The sequence below is a fragment of the Trichosurus vulpecula genome, chromosome 2 (assembly GCF_011100635.1).
Source record: "Trichosurus vulpecula isolate mTriVul1 chromosome 2, mTriVul1.pri, whole genome shotgun sequence".
NCBI classification, from domain to species: Eukaryota; Metazoa; Chordata; class Mammalia; order Diprotodontia; family Phalangeridae; genus Trichosurus; species Trichosurus vulpecula.
The window spans coordinates 193,829,875-193,848,817 of record NC_050574.1 but is presented as its reverse complement, the minus strand read 5'-3'; the positions used below and the strand labels follow the sequence as shown (position 1 = coordinate 193,848,817).

Below are 18,943 nucleotides of genomic sequence, written 5' to 3'. Positions count from 1 at the left end.
AAATCAAGATATTATAAAACAGAACCAAAGGAATGAAAAAATGGAAGACAATGTGAAATATCTCCTTGGAAAAACCACTGACCTGGAAAATAGATCCAGGAGAGAGAATTTAAAAATTACTGGACTACCTGAAAGCCATGATCAAAAAAAGAGCCTAGATATCATCTTTCAAGAAATTATCAAGGAGAACTGCCCTGATATTCTAGAGCCACAGGACAAAATAGAAATTGAAAGAGTCCATCAATCGCCTCCTCAAATAGATCCCAAAAAGAAATCTCCTAGAAATATTGTCGCCAAATTCCAGAGCTCCCAGATCAAGGAGAAAATACTGCAAGCAGCCAGAAAGAAACCATTTGAGTATTGTGGAAACACAATCAGAATAACCCAAGATCTAGCAGCTTCTACATTAAGAGATCGAAGGGCTTGGAATATGATATTCCAGAGGTCAATGGAGATAGGATTAAAACCAAGAATCACCTACCCAGCAAAACTGAGTATCATGCTCCAAGGCAAAACATGGACTTTCATTAAAATAGAGGAGTTTCAAGCTTTCTCAGTGAAAAGACCAGAACTGAATAGAAAATATGACTTTCAAACACAAGAATCAAGAGAAGCATGAAAAGGTAATCAAGAAAAAGAACAAGAAAAAGAAATTGCAAGGGACTTACTAAAGTTGAACTGTTTTGTTTACATTCCTACATGGAAAGATGATGTATATGATTCATGAGACTTCAGTATTAGGGTAGCTGAAGGAAATGTTTATGTATATATGTATGTGAGTGTGTATGTATGTATATATGTATGTGTATGTGTATATAAATACACATACATATATATACACACATATAAAAGAGAGAGAGCAGGCACAGGTTGAGTGGAAGATGAAGGGAAGATATCTAAAAGAAATAAAATTAAATTAAAAGATGAGAGAGGAATATATCGAGAGAGGGAGACAGGGAGAATCAGAATGGGGTAAATTATCCTGCATAAAAGTGGCAAGAAAAAGCAGTTCTGTAGGAAGAGAAGAGAAGGCAGGTGAGGAGGAAAGAGTGAATCTTGCTCTCATCAGATTTGACCTGAGGAGGGAATACCATACACACTCAATTGGGTATCTTACCCCACAGGAAAGAAGGAGAGGGAAGATAAAAAAGGGGGGATGATAGAAGGGAGGGCAGATGAGGGTGGAGGTAATCAAAAACAAACACTTTCAAAAAGGGACAGGGTTGAGGGAGAAAATTCAGTAAAGGGGGATAGGTTAGGAAGGAGCAAAATATAGTTAGTCTTTCACAACATGAGTATCGTGGAAGGGTTATACACAATGATACACATGTGGCCTATGTTGAATTGCTTGACTTCTTAGGGTGGGTGGGTGGGAAGGGAAGAGGGGAGAGAATCTGGAACTCAAAGTTTTAAAAACAGATGTTCAAAACCAAAAAAAAAAGTTTTTGCATGCAATTAGAAAATAAGACACACAGGCAATGGGGCGTAGAAATTTATCTTGCCCTACAAGAAAGGAAGGGAAAAGGGGACGGGAGGGGAGTGGGGTGACAGAAGGGAGGGCTGACTGGGGAACAGGGCAACCAGAATATACACCATCTTGGAGTCGGGGGAGAGTAGAAATGGGGAGAAAATTTGTAATTCAAACTCTTGTGAAAATCAATGCTGAAAACTAAATATATTAAATAAAAAAAATTTTAAAAAAAGAAGTCAAGCAAAACACTTTTCCAATAATCAGTTATTTTACTGACATTTATATATGTACGAATATCTATGTATATATGTAAAGTGTGTGTGTACATATATATCCATATATATGTATAGCTGAGGCAACTAGGTGGTACAGTAGATAAGAGTTCCTGGCTTGGAATCAGGAAGACTCATCTTCCTGAGTTCAAATCTGGCCTCAGACACTTAATTAGATGCATGATCTTCGGCAAGTCACTTAATCCTATTTACCTCAGTTCCTCTTCTGTAAAACGAGCTGGAGAAGGAAATGGCAAACCACTTTTGCCAAGTAACTTTGCCAAGAAAACCCCAAATGGGATCAGAAAGAGTCAGACAAGACTGAAATGACTGAACAACATATGTATAATTTCAATGATTTTAGAGACTAGTTAGGGCTGAATATTAAAATATGGGCAAAGACAAATTGTGAGATAACATAGGAATTATTTTTTTCGTTATTTTTTTAATGAGTCATGAATTACTTTAAATTATAAACTACTCTAATACATTTAAAAACCCAGGAACACTGATAAACTTTAAATATCATGGTATCAACCATCAATGTAGATGAAGCACCTCTGAATTTATTAATCTTAGGGAAAATACTGAACTACATAAATGAAAACATTCTGATACACATCTATTGTATACACTGAGATCCTCTTTGATAGGTGATTTCCTTGTAAATTGTCCTTGCATAAAAAAATTTCAAAGTCTGATCCTTTTAAAAAATGTAATTATTCTTCTCATAAGAGTTGCAGAATGTGGCACTTAGAAACATGATTGAGAAATTCCTATGGGATTTTTCAGATATCAAAGAACCCCTTTATGACAAGGGTGATGGATAGAATACATTCTAGGAACTAGCGGTTATCTGAGAATAATTGATTTACATAATGTCTAGAGCAGAAGTGTCATGGCTTACGTGTCAAGAATGCAGAAACCCTTCTCTTTTTGAGTTTCACAGCACTGGTCTAAAAGAGAAAAGTCTTTCTGCTTAATTTCTTGCACAAGCATAGGCAAGCCCAGACCAAAGGGATCACAGATTTCAGCTGGAAGGGATCTTAGAAAGCTATCTTGTTCAATCTCCTCATTCCATAAATGAGGATTATGAGGACCAGAGTGGTTAGTGACTTGCTCAAGGTCATATAGGTAGTAAACATAAGAGGCAAGATGTGAAATCATGTCTTTAGATTCCAGAACAAGAAGCATTTCCACTACACCAGGCTGTTTTGTTTTGATGGGGGGGGGGGGGGGGGAGGGCGCGTTGGGCAGGCAGGGGACATATTTTACATAAGTATAAAAAGCAATATATACCAGTGGTGTCAAAACTAAAATACTGACTTAGAAAATCACAAATTAATATTATCTATGTTTTACAGTATTTTTATTTAATTTGATAAACAGTTCCCAATTACATTTTCATCTGATTCAGGCCATAATGGGGAGTTTTGCAGGCTGTATAATGTCATCTAGCCCTAAGTTTGACATCTCTGATAGAGACCATTAAAACCACAGAAGTGGGAATAAGTGAAGTGAACAAAGAAAGTAGGAGGAAATGAAATATTTCTACTTTTTCACTGACTTAAATATTCTAGAAATTTTTAAGCCATATGAATACCCCAAATGTTAAGAGTTCCACATACTCAAGTACATTTTTAAAAAATCTCTCTTCCCTTCCACAAACACATATTATGTACACACATACACAAATATCTGGATTACCCTCCATTCCCAATCTGAATTTTCCACATCATTGTACCATGAAGAGAGCTAGTATTGTGAATGAGATTTTACCAAATAAAGGATTAGTGATCAAAGTAAAATGGAGGGCATAACCATGAAATCTTAGAATTCATGACACATAAGGAAAGAAACAAGGCAAGTTCAGATGTGCATTATAAACTTGTGGGAGAAGAACTTCAATGTCAAAGAAAAGATAATTAGAATCCCATGGAAAAACTGTCTACAGGGAAGATATGCTTAACAGAAATAAAGGCTCTCAAAAATCAACTGTTGACAATACAAACCAGTCTGGTGAAGAAAAAAAGAGGATGTTTTTTAAAAACATGTAAACAAAAAGACAAAAGTAGACATAAACCCATATTTCTAACTCATGATGTTAAAAATCAGATTTTAAAATATAAAGTCAAGAGGGGAGATAAATGAAGACAAATGCAAGAAAGAGAGCTGCCATACAATGAATGCTAAGGACAACAAAAAAAAGAGGATCACTAGTTGAACCATAAAGGATGATGAGGGTTATGAGAAGGCAGAAATACCTATTTTGCATCAATTTTCACCACAAAGTAGAATGATCATCAGACTTCATTTTGTCTTCCTTCTGTCTTAGACCAACACAACCCTGATCTTTGGACTCACCACAACCATCAATCCTTCTACCCCTCAGTCCTCTCCCAGGCTATCACACCTACAATGGCTACATTCTCCTCTCTTTCATAATCTGACCGTCTGGTGTTCAACTAGACAACATCTTCGATACTCCAGACTCCTGTCTCTTTATCCTATGCTGATCATGTCTTGCTAAGTTTCAACCTTCAATGACTCAACAAACTCATCAACAAACAGCCTTCATTCCTATATTGGTATACATGCTGCTAAACCTAGATGGCAAAAATCACATCATCATACTGACTGGGACCACAAATCTGTTACATAATCTTCACTGCAGCAAGGGAATTATTTTTGCACGTCCAAATCAATTCACTATCTCACTTGCTGCGGTAACTTTTCCAAACCTTTTCATCTCTCCCCAAGCTTTCCATGTTACTCCCTCCTAATACACATGTCATCTAAGAGTAATGTATATCTCATGTTTTACTGAAAAAATGAAGGCCATTTGCCAAAAGCCTTCTTTTTTCCCCCTCATCTCACACTACTCAAATGTCTTCAGCCATCCTCTCTTCCTTCACCCTTGTCTTACATGAAGAGGTAGCCCCTCTCCTTGCCAAGGCTAATCCTTCCACATGCACAGGTGAACCAATTCCATCCTCTCTTTACTAGGAAACCAGTCCCTAAATCACCCCCACTCTTTTACTTCAATTTCTACCCAGCTAGTGACAGCTTCCCTCCTGCCTACTAACATATCTACGTTTCTCTCATTCTGAAGAAACTCTCACTTGATCCATCTATCCCTGCTAGCTATCATCCTATCTCTCTCCTTCCTCACTTCGGCTTCCTGGTTTCCTTTAGCTCAAATTTTACCTTTACTTGTTCATTTTCCCAGCTACTAGTGCCTTCTACTCTGCAATTAATTTCCACTGATTATCTCATATGTACATGGATGATAATTTGCATGCCTCCCCTATTTGCATGTGAACCCCTTCAAAGCAGAGAACATTTTTGTTTTTCTTTGCAAAGGGGATAAAAAGTACAATGCCTGGAACCTAGTAAGAACTTAGTAAATGCTTTTTGATTAAGAGAACTTAGAAAGGAATGTTTTCTTGCGCAAATTCATGATTTTATCTGTGCACGAGCAACTCTCTGCAGAGAACCTTCCTCGCTGATTCAGATGAGCCACTTGTCTGCAGTTGATAGCCATAGAGCACTGCCTACAAGAATGAGGAACTATATGACTTGTCCTTATATAGCCCACAGCAAGGAGTCTCAGAAGCACAACTTGAACCCAGGATTACTTGATTCCAATACCAGTTCTATATCCACCACAACATGCCACATCTTATAGGTATGAAATTTAATGTGGATAAATGTGAAGACATATAATTGTGGAAGAACAACTCTACAAGTACTGGATAGAGGAAGGATGATTACACTGGTTCATGAGAAAAATAACTGTAGGCTCAACAGTGTGACACAATAGCCAATCTTTACAATCCTTTAAGAAAGCCACCACAATCTTCATCCAAGCACACTCTCCAAAGGTACAAATTGCAACCTATCTCTATCTTCACAATCTGTGCAATTCTTATGATGTGCTTCCATAGATCCTTCAAAGAGGATATACCTAACCCACCAGTGTCGGTCTCCTGGGTCTTTTAATATTCTGTGGATACTAGTTCAGCAATCAGGCTGTTATCCCTTTATTTCATACCGTCAACATCTTCTACTTGTTGAATTATACATTACATTTACATCAGATCTTGCATGAAAACAATCTTTGGTAATTAATGTGCTACAATCTGACCAGGAATCTTCACAATTCAATTCAGTGACAAAATTTTGAAACTTCAGCGGCTGTGATGATGCTACATAATGTGTAGCCATATATGGCATTCTTCGAGGAGTACTACTGGTGATGGTGTTTTTCTCCAAAAGCTATATTAATTAAAGGAAAATGTCCAGAAAGAGGGAGATAGTGATAGTTCCATTTTACACTAGTCTACTGAAATCAAACATTATGTACTTTGTTCAGGTCTTTGCACCATATTTTAGGGAAGATATAAAGTCAACTAACCAGGATGATGAAGTGACTACTAACTGGAAAGCAATGTCTGGAAAACTGGAGAGTAATCTAGTGGAAACTAGGTACAGATCAGCATCTCACAACACGTAACAAAATAAGCTTCAAACAGGTACATGCCTAAGAAATTAACATCATAAATAAATTAGAGGATAAAGAAATTATTTGTTATATCATATGTGTGTATATGTGAAGAATGTGTAACCGAACTAGGAATAAAGAAGATCACAAAGCAAAATGGGCAAATTTTATTAAATAAATTTTTGCTAAAAAACTCCCAATTCAGCTAAAATTAGGAGAAGCAGGAAAATGACTAAAATCTTTGCAGCAAATTTCTCTAATAAAGCTCCCTTTTTTAAGATATAGAGAGGACTAATGCAAATTTGTAAGAATAAATAAATTCCCCAATAAATAAATGGACAAAAGATATGAACATGTGTTTTTCAGAGGAAGAAATAGTCACATGGAAAAAAAATTATCTAAATCATTAATAATTAGAGAAACATTAAACAACTCTGAGGTACTATCTCACATCCATCAGATTGGCTAAGGTGACAAAAAAGGAAAATGACATGTTGGCAGGGCTAAGAGAAAACGGCACATTAAGGCACTATTGGTGGATCTGTGAACCAGTCCAAATATTCTGGAAAGTAATTTGGAACTATGCCCCAAAATCTATTAAACTGTGTATACCCTTTGACTCAGCAATATTGTTACTAGGTCTATACCCAAAAAGGGATCAAAGGAGAGGAAGAGGATGCATATATACAAAAATATTTATGGCAGCTTTTTTTATGGTGGCAAAGAACTGGAAACTGGTGGGAAACCCATCTTTTGAGGAAAAGCTAAAAAAAGTTATTGCATATGAAGATTATGGAATATTATTGTGCTATAAGAAATCATGAAGAAGATGGTTTCATAAAAACCTAGGAAGACTTGTATGAACTGATACAAAGTGAAGTGAGCAGAACCAGAACACGACTTATAAAGTAACAACAATAATTGTAAAGATAATGAACTCTGAAAGCAACTCTGATCAACACAATGACAAACCACAAAAGCAAAGAACTCATGATAAAACATGTTTTCCACCTCTGAACAGAGAGATGATGGACTCAAAAGGACAAATAGATGCATATTTTCTCTCTCTTTTTTTAAACATGGCTAACATAAGCATTCATTTTGCATGACTGTCCATACTTGAAATGGATTTTGTTTTTCTTGCCTTGTCAATGTATTTGGGAGAGGGAGAACAAAAAGAGAATTTGAAAGTGAAAATAAATTAAATTAAAAAAAGAGATTTGGGGAAAGAAGCAAAAGTACACCGATTAAACGAATTTCTGCGAGGGTTAAAAAAAATCAATTAGAGAAATATACATTATAACAACCCAGGTTCTACTTCACACACATTAGACTGGCAAAACTGACCAAAATTTAAAAAAAAAAGACAATGATAAATGTTGGAGGGGCTATCAGAAAATAGACAAATTTACTGTATTGTTGATTGAACTGGGACCTAGTCCAACCATTCTGGAAAGCAATCTGGAACTATATGTGTCCAACAAATTGTTAAATTGCACATACTCTCTGGCCCTGTAATACCACAAACCACTACTAGACATATAACACAAAAAGATCAGAGGAAAAGGGCCCATATGTACAAAAATATTTATAGCAGCTCTCTTTGCAATGGCAAAGAATTGGAAACTGAGGAATGTCCATTATTCGGAGAATGGCTAAACAAATTATGATATGTAAATGTTATGGAATATTATTTTGCTGTAAGAAAGGATAGAAAGGATGGTTCCATAGAAACCTGAGCACAGTGGAAAGAACTGAGGCAAAGTGAAGTGAGTAGAAACAATAGAACAAATTATACAATAACTAAAATGTTGGAAAAACTTAGAAACACTATTCAACACAATGAACAACCATGATTCCAAAACAATGATATGCAACATACTACCCAATTCTGACAGAGAGACATATTATGCTTGGATTTGGCCAATGCTGGAATGTGTTTTGCCTGCCTATACATATTTGTAACTGGAGGTTTGTTTTTTCTTTCTTAATGGCGGAAGGAGAGAGAGGAAGTGAATATTTGTTGATGGAAAAAAAAATTTTAACTAAAATTTTCTTTCAGTACTTCAAAGCCAAAAATATCATGCCTACTGCATATCTGCAAGTCTCATAATTTTTTATGAAATATCTGAGCTATTTCATTGGAAATTTAACACCAAGATAAAAAGGAAACTTTCAATGAATTTATTGACTCTTTCAGGAAAAAGAATTTTTAAACCATCCTCCAATCCATACATGAAATGCTATTAAAAAGATTCCACTGACAGAGGTGTATACAAAGAGAAAAAATAGGCAACTTTCATTTTAAGAAATTAATAAGCTTTTGTCAAAACAAAATAAATATAACTAAATTAAGGGGAAAAAACCTAACAGGGGTGAGAGGGAAGCTTTGCACCAAAAATACTGGATAAAAGACAGATAAACAAAATTAGGGGACTTGACATGAATACAAAAGAGTAATAGCTATCTCTCAATATCTCTCAGTGATCCACTGCACCACCCAGCTGCCCCTAGTTGATGTAGTTTGCCCTTCATTCTTCAAGAAGACCAACTGACTTGCAAGTGAATAGGATTTAATTGAGGGAGAGCTATGGAAAGTAGTCAGCTTCACTCTTTTCTCCATAGTCATCAAAGTCCAGTGGCAAGACAAAAGTCGAGATGACTGGCAATAGCCCAAGTTGTAGTGGGTGACCATGGCCTTTCTAAATTTAAGATCTTTCCTACACCTCATTTTATCTGAAGCAATGCCCATTCAGAGAGTAAGGGCTAAGTATGAATTGAGGTAAAAGGCAATCTAGCTTAGCACTGCTAAAGTATCAATCTGGAATGGGAAGATCCTCAAAGTTTCTGTCCAGAACAGAAAATAATTGCTACTTACATTCATTCTAAGCTGTAAAAATCTAAACAAGGAGCAACAGAGGCTTAGGCTAGAGGCTATTATTACCCATTCAATGAAAGCCAGAGTGACGACTTGGGTTTAAAGGAGAGTTGAGTAGTTCCTTTTAAACCACAATGGGCTTTCTTTCTTAAGCCTGTTTTTTCAGAGCTACATTTCAAGAAATCATAAATGAAAATTTCACAGGATAAAAAGTAAACTGTCCAGCTTTTGGGGGGAAAAAATCTACACACACACACACACACACACACACACTCTCTCTCTCTCTTTTTCTCTCTCTCTCTCTCTCAAAGTATACGGAAAAACTAGTTTTCCGAAGAAGAATTGCAAACCATCAACAATGAGATTTAAAATGCTCTAAATTCCTAATAATAAAAAAGAAAATGTAAACAATACTCATGCTATCTTTTAAGCAGCACTTCATGTATGGATTGGCAGAGGGTTTAAAAATTCATTATATGATAAAAATGTTAGAGGATTTGTAGGAAGACACAAGTTACTGTTGGTGAAGTTGTGAATTAATGCAACACTTCTGAAAAAACAATTTGGAACCATGTAAGAAAAGTTACTATTCATATCCTCTGACCTATTGATACTACTATAGGACATTTACCCCAAACAGTTCAAAGTCAAAAAAGCCCTATTTGTACTAAAATTCTAATAGCATTTTGTTTTGTTAAAGTAAAAGACTGGGGGAAGAGTGAGCATTTGCTGAGGAATGGCTGAATGAACCATGACATAAAGGCAATACAATGTTATGGAGGGAAAGGAGAAAGTAATAAGCATTTATATGGGGCCGACTGTGTATCCATGCTAAGTACTTAACAAATACCATCCCACTGGATCAGATTTGATTACACTGGGCTATAGGGAACAATGATTATTTCCAATTTAAAGAAGGATAGGAGGACTGATATATGAACTGATACAGAGGAAAGGACAAGATAACTGCTGAAAATGAATGGAACAATGATAAAGTAATTGGGAATAGGCACACTGGCATCCTTCTTAATTTAATCAGATTTACTTGCCAAGGATAATGACTTTCTTTTTTTCTCTGGGTTTGTTTTTTTTTTGAGAGGAGAAGGCAAGGCAATTGGGGTTAAGTGACTTGCCCAAGGTCACACAGCTAGTAAGTGTGTCAAGTATCTGAGGCCGGATTTGAACTCAGGTCCTCCTGATTCCAGGGCCAGTGCTCTACTCACTGTGCCACCTAGCTGCACCAAACTGGATGATGGCTTTTGAACTAGAGAAAACAGAAAGAACTATTTGGGTGCTGATACAGAAAACAGGTAAGAAGCTAATAAGAGAATGCTTAGTTGTCCCTGGTGCAATCAAGTCACCTGGCCAAGATGAACAATTTAAAGAACTGAAAAATGTGAAAGGAAACACTGTTGGTGACATACAAAAATCCTAGAGAACAGAAGAGGATAGCACAGGATAAAAGAAAGGCCAAAATGGATGATTTTTCAAAAGGGGAGAGACAATGGAATCTTTCTTCAAGCCACCTATACAGCCTGCTTCCTCTCTTTATCAGCAAAGGACCTTGGCTCACCCCTTATCAAGTAACTGGAGGAATTCAGATGTGAGCTCCCTTTCCCCCAATTCTTTTTTTTTTTTTTTTTTTTTTTTTTTTGCTTTTTGGCAGGGCAGTTGGGGTTAAGTGACTTGCCCAAGGTCACACAGCTAGCAAGTGTATCAAGTGTCTGAGGCCGGATTTGAACTCAGGTCCTCCTGACTCCAGGGCCGGTGCTCTACTCAACTGAGCCACCTAGCTGCCCCCTTTCCCCCAATTCTATATGTGAAATTTCCTCCACATTAATAATCTCCATCTTCTTTCCCTTTGTGGTCTCAGTAAAGAGATGGCTTTTCTTCTTGGCAAGGACAACAAGCCCTGATCAAGTAGTCTTGATCTCTTCTAAGAATTTTTAATAATCTCTTCTCCCTTTCTACATTTCAATCTTTCTTTATTCACTAGGTTTTTTTTAATGAAGCCTACAAACACACCCAGATTTCTCCCTTCCCAAAAAAAAAAAAAACCTTCACTAGACCCTCCCATCCCATAAGCTATCATCCTATAGATATCCCTTTCACAATCTAGAAAAATCACTTATACTCATACATACATCTCTATTTATTGCCTCTACTTCCTCACCTCTCATCTACATCATAACCTATACCAATATGGTTCCCCACCACTCTATAATGATTTCTGAAATAATATACCTAATACTATTTTCTCAGGAATTATGCTTCAAATCAGGCCAACAATCATTCAATAAACACCTACTATGTGATAGGCACTGTGCCAAGCCCTAAAGATACAAAGAAAGACAAATAATGCTCATTGCTTTCGAGATCACAGTCTAACTGGAGAAGCAACATCCAAACAATTACTTAACCTCCCTGCAACATTTAACACTGTCGACCTTCCTCTCTCTCACCTAGATACTTTCACTTCCCTGAGTTTACATTACACTGCCCCCTCTTGGTTTTCCTCCAACTAGTGTGACCACTCCTCAGTCTCTTCTGCTAGGTCAACACTGATGTCAGACCACCTACGCAAGAGTGTGCACCCAGGGCACATTCTTAGGCCTTTTTCTCTTCTTTCTCCTTGTGATTTGATTAGCTCCTAAAAGTTTAATTATCACCAAGAGACTTCCTATCTATCTATAAACATATAGTGCCCTACTCTTTCTCCTTAGCTCTAGTTCTACATCACCAAATATCTACCTACTAGATAGTTCCACCACTCAAACTGACCAAGTCCAAAACTGAACTCATTATATTTATTACTAAATCCATCCGTCCTAATAACTTCCTTATTTCTATGAAGGGCATCATCATCCTTTTTACTATGGAGGCTTGCAACTTTGCAATTATCTTCAACAATTCCCTTTCCTCTCACCCAACACTTCCCTCCTCCCTACCCCAATACCTAATAAATTGCTAAGTCTTATTTACTCTATTTCCAAAACCTCTCTCATACCTACCCCTATTTTTTACTCACACCCTAGTTCTAACGAAATCAGAAAGCATTCATTATGCACCTACTAAGCACTAGGTACTGTGCTAAGTGCTGGTCGCCAGGCTTCTTCCTCAGCCCATCCAGACAACAGGCCCTTGAATTGGAATCTCTAGTGTTTCTCCACTATAATTCATCCTCCACACAAGTCTGAACTTATCCATCTACTGGTCAAACAGCTCTAGTGGCTCTGGCATAAAATATAAATTCCTCTTATTTGACTTTTAAAGTATATTATCACCTTTGGCCTCCAATTTATAATTCCAGATTGATTCTGTACCCTAAACACAGTCTATTCAACATATGTGGACTACTCTCCCCTCCTCATCTCCATGTCTTGGAATCTCTATCTCCATTTCAAGGCTTGCCACTTTCTATACAAGGCCTTTCCTACTTCTCCCAATTGTTAGCATATCATCCTCCTCTTATCTCAAAATTACTTTGTATAAATTTTGCATTCACTTATCTATGTACATATCGTCCCTATCCATAGTAGATCTTACGCTTCTGGAGGGCAACAACTGTCATAACAACCACCAAAACAGCAACAACAAATAGCCAACATTTCTACAAAACTTTAGGGTTTGCAAAGTGCTTTACATGGCTTCTTAAACTTTTTCCACTCAAGACTCCTTTTTGAGTTAGGTATTAAATGCTACCAGAAGCACCTCAGATTCATTACACATTTGATTTTTAATTAATTTTTTGTCATTGGGCATTCAGAAACCTTTTATTGTTGCCAAATTTTTCATGACCCCATGGGGTAACTACCCACAGCTTAAGAAGTGCTGCTTTACAAGATCTATCTCATTTGATCCTCACTACAACACTGGGAAGCAGATTTTATTATTACCCCCATTTTACATTTGAGGAAACTGAGGGAGACAGAAATTAAGTGACTTGCCCAGGGTCACAAAGCTAAGCATCATAGACTGAATTTCAATTCAGATGTTCCAGGCTTCAAGCCTGGACCACTATCCACAGTGCCACCTAGTTGCCTATAAATCCTTGTTTAACTGAATTTAAATTTTCTAACTAAAACATTTTTGTTCCTTATGTTCCTTTTATCAAATGTGACTGCACTGCAAAAATAAAGACTAATATAAATGTTATACGAAACCTACTTCACAGCATTTAAGTCCAACGTAGCATACAGGTAATATAAGCATTTCATTCGTTCTGTTGTTTCCAAATTGTGAGGAACCATGTACTGAGCAAAGATGCGTTCAACAAGCAACCTGTAATGGAACAAAAAGCAATGGTCACGTAAGTTTGCACATGGCATTTTTAAAAAGTAGAAGCTATACATGAAGTAAGTTATAAAAAATTATGGAGATTATTTCATATTTGTTTGCATAATGGATGAAGTTCGGCAATAGGTTAAAAAATACTAGAAACTATGAGAAAATTACTATGCAGTGGCATGAGAAGTTTGTAAAATCTACGCCTAAGAGCTTCAATTTTTTTTTAATATATGAAAAATTGCAAAGCTTGTTAAAGAAACAATCAAAATATAGCAAATCATAAGCAGTACTTTCCTGTATCTCAGAAGACTGATAATTAGGAAAGATTCTCACTTCAAAGTTGAAGTAAGGTCAACTGTTTCTATTAAAAGCAATCAAGCTGCTAACAGGATTCTTTATGACTATTATTACTAGTTTCAAATTATTAAGTTTGTCATTAACACAACCCAACCTTGATTTTGAAGACAAATTCATAACAAACAGGCTGGTATGTATTCTTCCTAAATATTTAGAGACCAAGGAATTCTTTTCCTCTTCTGAATTTCATGTGACAAAGGGAAAACAATCAAAACTAAAAATCTGAGATGCTTATTTAAAAAAAAAAACTTAAAAGAAAACAGAGACTAAGTAGCTTTTGCTTCCAGAAATTATTCCATTAAGAAATGAGGCACAATTTTATTTTTTAAAATGAAGAGAAAAACCATACCCTGCCCTCAAGTGGTTTGTAGAGAAATCATTATGGAGGGCACTATTGAAATTATAGCAATGTTAGGCCTATCAGCAACGATCTTTGTTCTATACAAATCTGAGAGTTGGGAAAGCTGCAACTGTAGAATCAAAGAGACAAAACAAACAGCCTATAGAAATTTTTTAGGATTTAGTTGCTTTTTCAAATTATTTCCTTATCATTGAAGCAATATCTATACTTGCCAGTGGTCATACAATCCAAGATTCTGACCACAGGGGATAAGTATATAAGAGAGAAGTATTGACTACCACTTTAAAGTCAAGTCCTAAGTCTGAACAATATCTGATACTATTAGGACAGAAAGGTTCTCACTCTTTTATCGGCAGATCTCTAGTACTTGCAAGACCAGTGTGGGCTTTCAGAAATGCTGACAACATGATTACTACATAGAACATGAATACTTCCAGCCTCAGATTACAACTAGATACTTCTGAAAGAGCTCAGTTTAAATCCTTCCAGGTGGATTTCCTATTTTATTCCGCCACACATTTTTTAGTTTCAGACTTTTGAGCCTAAGGTTAACTACATTAGAAATCTGGAATATAAGCATATTATCAAATCTAGGAAGAAAATCTCAACCCTTTGCTATCCACTATTCCATATAACAACTTTCCAGCTAACTTTTAACAAAGGCATGTTTTGAAAAGTAAAGTTTGGAATTTAAAATTAAAATCTCATAGATTGTGGACTTAGTTAATTGGTTTTGATTTTCTCTCTATAAAAATTAAAAAATAAATTTATACTCAATTACATAAGTGATTTTTTCACATGAAATTAAGATCAATAGTCATTTTGAAAGAACCTCTATAATGAATCAGAAAAGAAAATTGATAATGCTCCAATGGTTCAAACCTACCGGTCATCAATACTGTTTTGATAATAAATATGTAGCAATTTGTCCTTGATCCACGAAATTTGTTTTGCAGCTTCCTTTCCAGCCTCTGACTGTAGCGAATATTTCTTGTAAATTTGGGCAAGTCCCATCATGGCTTCTTTCCTTACTCGCCACTTAAAAAAATATATATATATATAGTCTTATTTTAAAAATAAGTCATTTTATTAAATAAGTTTAGAAAAGCTCATTTTAAAACTATCTTCCCTTCACTTTATTAAAAAAAGTACCTTCTGATATATAAATCCTCTAAGAACAGATATTACATATGAACTTGCTAAACAACCAAACATACTTACGAATATGCTCTTTCTATAAGAAAACACAACCATAGGAAAAGTCTGAATTTATATCTGAATTTTACTATATCTAATGGGGGAAGTTTTTAAATTTCTGAATACCTACCATGATTTAAAGATGCAAAAATTAAGAATGCAAGTAAAGGGACAGAATGTAGGAGAATTGCTTTGCAAAGCTCACACGCCATAATCTATAACTTTATATTTCCCTGACAATTAAAAGTAGCTTAAGTACAAAGGTTTAATCCCTTAATACTTCAAAAACATCTATAATTTCAACAGTATAAATAACTCCCCACTAATGTATCTCAAGCCCTGGGAGATAGCTTAAATGCATTCTATTGACAGAAAATAGTCTAACCTCTTAATGAGGAAAATTTCTAAACTTACCTTGACTGGTCTTTAGAACATCTACCCTTGGAACCATAGTTGAAATCTTTCCAAATTGGTATGAACTATCCACAATTAATATTTCAATGTCATAATCTTTATGAACCCAGAGATCACATGAATTCCATGAGAAGGCACCATAATGGAGATGACAGGATTTCTGTACTGCAAGGAACCTTAAAAATCAAGTAGTCCAATCCCCTCAATTTTGGCAAAGAGAAAATTCAGGCCAAAGAGGATAAGTAACTTGCCCCAGGTTACAAAGGACCTTAGGGAAGTGAGTTCATTAACTTCACTAAATAAATCACCACCATTATCATCATCACCATCAATAAACATTTATGAAGCACCTACAACGTGCCAGGCACTGTGCTAAATGCTGAAATCATGACTAGTTCATCTTCTTTTCAAGTCTTACACTACTGCAACCATTTCCAAACTGGCCTACTTCTATTCTCTTCTGTCTCCAAAATGTCCCTCACACAACTATCAAATCGATATTTTTCAAACACAAATCTGACCATGAGATACCCTAACTCAAAAATCTTACGTGGCAACTTACTGCCTCTAAAATAAAATGCAAACATCTGACCTTGCCATTGTGTGCTACACAGTACAGCTCCCACCAAGCTTCCTAGTAGTCTTTAAGCACTGTTACAATGAACTTCGATGGCTAGTGGTTGTTTATATGTGACATTTCATTTCCCACCTCCATACCTACATACAAGGGATCTCTCAGCTCTGAAATGCACTACTTCTTGACTTCTGTCCCAAAAGATCTCAAGCTTCTTTCAAGTAACAGCTTCAGTGATTCCTTCTACTTAACATCTTTGCTTTTCTCTCCCTTCTGTTATTAATACTCAAACCCTTTTAAAATTATTTGCTATTATTTCCTCTTCACTTGTTTCTGCACATTAAATCCCTCAGTACAATATAAACTCCTTGGCGTCAAGTGGCTTTTTCCTTTTTTCTTTGTATCCTCAGTGTGGTGTCTTGTACACACTAAACACTTAATATTTTAAAATTTTAAATGAAATGGAATCACCAATTTTCTGGATTATATTTTATACCACATTGGTGCTCAAGTTATCACCGGTAATATGTTACTATCTATTACATCCAGTAAGCAGTTCTCCATTGCCTTTTTGGCAAACCCGACTTTGATTCTCATGAGATTATGGTGTTTTGCACATAAGCATCCATAAAGCAAGAACTGAAAAAATATTGTTTGAAAATTAATGTCTTTCACAGAGAAACTTAAGACTAACTAAAAGATCTACAGAATTCCTTAATTACAGTCCATATGGAAGGACTTTGGTAGCAGGAACTTTCTCTTACCACTTTTGATTAGCTATGGCATAGCAGGAGCAGTTGCCAGACTTCACCTCTATAGGCACTGCTTCCCAGGATGATGACTGGTAGCACTGAGCTGTAAGCACTCTTATTCTCAAGGTTCTTTGGTTCAGGGTCCTGGACTATCTCCACCAGGGCCTAAGACAAGATGGCGGCCAAAGTAGGTGGCTTTACTTGCCTAGAACATGTTGCCTCCTGTTTCTCTTTGAGGCTGCCTTGTCATTTCAGCTAGGCTAGCTTGTCTGTCCTCCGAGTTACAGTTCACAGGGATGGCTGCTCCTTCTTCACAGAAGTTGCTACTCTGGATGAAGAGCTGGTCTAGAAGCAGGATTGGTGGTACGGGAGGTGCTACTAATCCCAGAGCTTTTGAATCTGACTATTGATGGCAGTTGGTCACAAGTTGTTCTTGCTAGTAATGAAAAAGGTGGGCATCCTCTCCTCATCTGTAAAACTATAAAGATGAAATAGGAATACAGGGCTGGCAGATGACCTTGAAGGAGACTAACCTCTAATTTTCTAAAAAGACTCCATTTTGTACACTGTACAACTATCTTGCTTTTCTCCTCCTTATTGTTTTTCCTCTCTCCTGCTGCCTGCATTTTGGCCTGTTTGATCTTATCATTACACTGAAATTGCTCTAAAATCACTGGTATCTCTTACTTAACAAATTCAATGGCTTTTTTGATGTTGCAGATTGGTCTCTTCTCCTTGAAACTGTCTTCTCTTAGATTTTCAGGACACCAATCTCTCCTGGTTCTCCTCCTACCTATATGACCACTCCTCCATCTCCTTTGCTGGATCCTCATCCAGATCAGGCTAAATAACTGTAGGTGTCCCTCAGCATTCTACCCTGGGCCCTTCTCTCCTCCCTCTATTCTTCTTCACTTGGCGATCTCATCAGCTCATATAGATTTAATCATCTCTATGGTGACAATTCTCAAATCTGCCTTTCCTGCCCTAATCTTTCTGCTGACTTCCAATATCACCACTCCAACTCCCTTTCAGACATCTTAATATGTCCAAAATAGAACTTTTCTTTCCCCCTAAACCCTCCTTACCTTCCACATTCTCTATTATCAAGGGCAACACTATCCTCCCAATCCCTCAACCTTGAAATCTAGGAGTCGTCCTGGATTCATCATTATCCATCGCCCTTCACATCCAATCTATTGCTAAGACTTTGCAACATCTCTTGAATATGCCCCCTTCACTCCTCTGACACTGTCACCACTCTGGTGTAGGCCCTAATCACCTAACACCTGGACTACTGCAATAGTGGGTCTGCCTGACTCAAATCTCTCCCCACTCCAATCCATTCTCCATTCAGCCACTAAAGTGATTGTCCTGAAAGGCAGGTTCGGTCACAAGTCACACGCACTCCCCACACCTATTCCAAATCGACAAATTCCAGTGGCTGCCAATTGCCTCCAGGATAAAATACAAAATGCTCCCTTTGGCATTCAAAGCTGTTAACAACTCAGACCTCCCTTACCTTTCCAGTCTTCTTGCACCTTACTTTCTGACTGATACTTTTTGATCCAGTGGCACTGGCCTCCTGGCTGTTCCATGAACAAGACACTCCATATTCCCTTGCTCCAAGTATTTACTCTGGCTATCTCTCAGGCCTGGAACACTCTCCCTCTTTAACTCCAACTACTGACCTCCCTGGCTTCCTTTAAGTCCCAACAAAAATCCCACCTTTTACAAGAGGCCTTCTCCAACCCTCTTAATTCTAGTACTTTCATCTGTCCATTTTTTTCTATCTGTTCTATACAAAGCTTGCCTTGCATTTTTATTTTACATATTGTCTCCCCCATTAGACTGTAAACTCCTTGATGCCAAGAACTGT

The 18,943-nt window shown here is 36.8% G+C and overlaps 1 protein-coding gene across 2 annotated transcripts in view; it reads right to left on the bottom strand.

Annotated features, from left to right (window-relative positions):
• Positions 1-18,943, bottom strand: part of PDS5B (PDS5 cohesin associated factor B) — a 166,220-nt gene that overhangs the window by 95,822 nt on the left and 51,455 nt on the right. For both annotated transcript variants that reach the window (XM_036743468.1, XM_036743469.1), the window contains exons 12-13: positions 15,017-15,168; positions 13,293-13,406 (exon numbers count right to left, since the gene is read on the bottom strand). In XM_036743468.1, coding sequence (XP_036599363.1) covers positions 13,293-13,406; positions 15,017-15,168 — 266 coding nt within the window. The remainder of the gene's footprint in view (positions 1-13,292; positions 13,407-15,016; positions 15,169-18,943) is intronic.